At 42.1% G+C, this 3,768-nt stretch overlaps 1 protein-coding gene across 1 annotated transcript in view; it reads right to left on the bottom strand.

Annotated features, from left to right (window-relative positions):
• Positions 1-2,366: 2,366 nt before the first annotated feature.
• Positions 2,367-3,768, bottom strand: part of PPP2R2B (protein phosphatase 2, regulatory subunit B, beta) — a 454,390-nt gene continuing 452,988 nt past the window's right edge. The window contains 1 exon segment of the mRNA XM_006893736.1: positions 2,367-3,100. Coding sequence (XP_006893798.1) covers positions 2,821-3,100 — 280 coding nt within the window. The 3' untranslated portion in view covers positions 2,367-2,820.

Below are 3,768 nucleotides of genomic sequence, written 5' to 3'. Positions count from 1 at the left end.
TGAACCACCAGAGAGGTGTAGTCTTTGGGTTAATGGCACAACTTGCTATAGGCTATTTTATCAAAGTTCCTTCCTAGGATAGGTGAGAGAGAACCGTTTGCTCCATAGATCTGAGACACTCACTCCTCATTCACTGTTGTCGAGTCAAAATCGACTCACAGCTCACCCCCCTGGAGGTTTTCAGAGCCTGTAGATTGCACGGGAGGAGAGTGCCTTTTCTCCTCCCACAGACCAGCTAGTGGATTTGAAACACCTGCCACTGGGTTGCAAGCACCAACGCCATACTTATTAGACCATCAGAGCAAAACACTCGACTACAGTAGGGGCTTTTAATGGGAGCTCACAGATACAGGTTGTCTGGAAACTCAACACTTTGAGGAAAACATTTCTCATAAATGTTCTGAGGAGCAAATTTAACTCCAATGTATGAATATATTCATCAAGACCCTCTTATACTTCCAAAGGCTTAAATGTTCTGAGATAACAGTTAACCAGTGTCATAGAGTGTGCTAAGAATGCTTCTCATGGTTTCTGAAAATGACTCTTGGTGGCGCACAGATAGTGCTTCTTAGATGGTTAAGTGATTGGCTTAATATTCAGAAAAATAACTGGCACATCAAAACTGATATTTCATGGATATTATTATTTCTTTGGGGTAGGCTAAGTCTTGCTAGGAAAGAAAAGTGACTTAAAGGAAATGAAAGACATGAGGAATATGTTAGGGGTGAGTTGGTAATTCAGTCATCCATCTCAAACCCCACCCGGTGCAGACAGAGGAGCTGAGTGATAGAGGTGAGAGGGAGAGAGTGCCACAGGAACAAAGGACTGGGAAGCTTAGGACAAGAACTCAGTGCTCCCTCAACCATATATGCTGTGAATTGGAGACATTTCTGACTCTTTCATATGTCCTCCAGGAGCATTGCCTCAGGCATCCTGCCAAGAGAATTTCCACCTGGGTCATTTCACATGCGATGCTCACAGAGAAGCTTTCATTGTAGGGAATCACCAAGCTAACCATGTCTTCATTAGCCGGCTTCCTCACGTGAGCCATTCTCGCTCACATTGCAGTGTTTCTGTAATTGGACTTTATCTTACCACGTTGGGTTTGCTTAAGTTGATAGTTTTTTCCCCTCTTGCCAAAAAAGCTGTTACTGAAATGGACAGCAGCTTAGAATTGAAACAATATGGTGCTTTCACTAATTTTTTTCTATTCCCAAACAAATTTCACTTGGACAGTAGGGTTTCTAATATATCCACAAATGGAAAGAAAATTTCCCTTTAAATGGAAAAGACGATTGTCTCAGGCCATTTTCCATCCATTAAATGAAAGCTAGGGGAAATGACTCACCATGACAAGTTTGCTTTAGATATAGAAACAATAAGCCCAGATTTCTGGCTACTGCCAACGCTCTGAGCCTCCTTTTCAAATTTACAAGTCCTTTGACTCCATCTAGTCTCTTTCCCAGAGTATTCTGTGGCAATACCACTGGAAGTGACTTCTAAGAAGTTGCAAGTCTGAATTCCCAGCTAGAAGGAAGGAAGTTTCCACAGGTTCAGGAGATTTCACTCCAAGGTCCCTGCATCTCAATTCTCCCCGGTTACATTTTCATAGATAGCCAGCCCTCTAGCCATTTCTTCCTGATGATGAACTTGGGGTAGGTTAGAAGTACTTGATTAAACTTTTGCAAATCTGTATTTTTTTCATTATTATTATTGACCATTTTTGTTTCTGGCTACAGTGGCACTTCATAAGCTTGTTATTTTTGGTTTTAAACCCAAGAGGGAGGGCGGAAGGGACTGTTCTGGAGACATACCCACAGAGACAGACCTTCCATTCTCAGGGAGAGGGTGAATGCCATTGCTTCCCAAGTACTGCTTCCTTTAGAATGCCAGATTATCATAAACAACCAGGACACGGCCTTTAGAAATCAGCAGTATAAATAAGCTGGAAAAGATTGACCAGAAAGAGCCAATGGACGTGTAAGTTGAGAATTATATGGGGCCTTTTTAAGAGGACACAAAACAAAAGTGAAAAAAGCAGCAGATGGAATCTGGCCCCACAATGCCCTGCCAAGCCAGCCCTGAGAAACGTTGTGTGGAAAGTGTTCTCTTTATGTTCTCCAAGCATTCACCGCATTTCCTGGCCAAATACTCAGGCCCGTTTCTAAGGCTGTTACAAAAAGAGAATCTAACAGTGTTGGTGTGTCCCTTCTTATTCTGTGTCCTTTTCTCAGCCTCATGAAGAGAAATCTCTGGGTCAAAATGGAATGGCTAAAAAAAAAAAAAGTGGAAGATGAAAGGAAAAAAGATCAGAGATGAATGGAAAGATGGTGACCTATTGTGATTTTCCACAAAACAAGAATGTCTCTAAGAGTAGATTAAACCGCGTTTATTTTGTTGTTGTTGATTTCCTCAATCAAATGGAATTGCTTAATTTAAAAAAAAAAACTTATCTCTTTTCTCCTTAAGTACTACAGACAACCTTATTTTATCTCAGCAGACACCTAGAAACAAAACACTTGGACCCACCAGAGAAAAACCAGGTAATAAAAGCATCAGAAATTCAAGTCAACTATGGGAGAAATTACTGTTAGCTGGAAGCTTTCAATCTAAATGAAGTGTCCCGAACCTATTGGGTTTGACAAAAAGTTTCTTAAAACGGGGAAGTTGGGTAAATTGGACTCTTTTTCCATTCTATTCCAATTGTTTCCTGCGTAGGGAAATTAAAGACAATGCATCAAATGAAGACCCAAAGAAACATTTAAAAACTTGTTTGACTAGTATTCAGTAGGTGAGATTATTAAGTAATAACTCGTCCTCCTAGTTAACCTTGTCCTGGAATATATATAAGTTATTTGTAGCCGCCACTGCTATAATATTTTCTGAAGGATGCCAAGCTGTATGCAAGATCTTTTTGCTAAAGTCCAGACTGTCAACACTGATTTCGTCTTTTCTTCGCTTGCCCCCCACACACACTTTTCGGGGTTTTAGGATAGCCCGGGGTTTGCTGTTTTCCCTCGAGGCTTCAAGGGTCACATCGCGCTTGGTGTTGCGGTCGAACATCCTGAAGAAGTTGTTGTAGGAGCCAGTCATGATGACGCTGTAAGACAAAGAGGAAACGATGAGTGTGCTATGAAGATCAGGCAATAAGATCTCCCCACGGGCCCTCCCAGCACCATGCCACCAGCCTGTGAGCAGCTGATGAGACACAAAACCTGCCACCACTGAGTTGATTCTGACTCATGGTCACACCGTATGTTGCTTGAAACTGCTCTAAAGAACTGACAGTAATAATTTTTTTTAAAGGGGATTTGAGTGAGAGTGTACAAAGCAAATTGGTGTTTCATGCACAACATTGCTTTCTAACATTAGTTACAAGACCCACAGTGTAATTGCACTTTCCCACTTCTTCCCTATAACTCTCTTTCATGAGTACTCTTATCCAAACTTTTCCTGATTTCGGAGTTTTATCCTTGGGCAAATGCTGACCTTCTGACCTTATGTTGTTGTTGTTATGTGCCGTCAAGTTGCTTGCGACTCATAGCGACCCTGTGTACAACAGCCCTAAACTCTGCTCTGTCCTGTGCCAGTCGCACTGTCTCTGACACACCCATCCCGATTACTGCAGTCACTGAATCAATCCACCTCATAGAGGGCCTTCCCCTCCTGTGCTGTCCCTCTACCCTCCCAAGCATGATGTCCTTCTCCAAGGACCGGTCTCTCCTCACAACATGTCCAAAGTATGTTAGACAGAGCCTCAGAATCCTT

Source organism: Elephantulus edwardii, unplaced genomic scaffold (assembly GCF_000299155.1).
Source record: "Elephantulus edwardii isolate Elephantulus edwardi_28Jun2011 unplaced genomic scaffold, EleEdw1.0 scaffold00130, whole genome shotgun sequence".
Lineage (NCBI taxonomy): Eukaryota > Metazoa > Chordata > Mammalia > Macroscelidea > Macroscelididae > Elephantulus > Elephantulus edwardii.
This window is presented reverse-complemented; position numbering and strand designations above follow the sequence as displayed.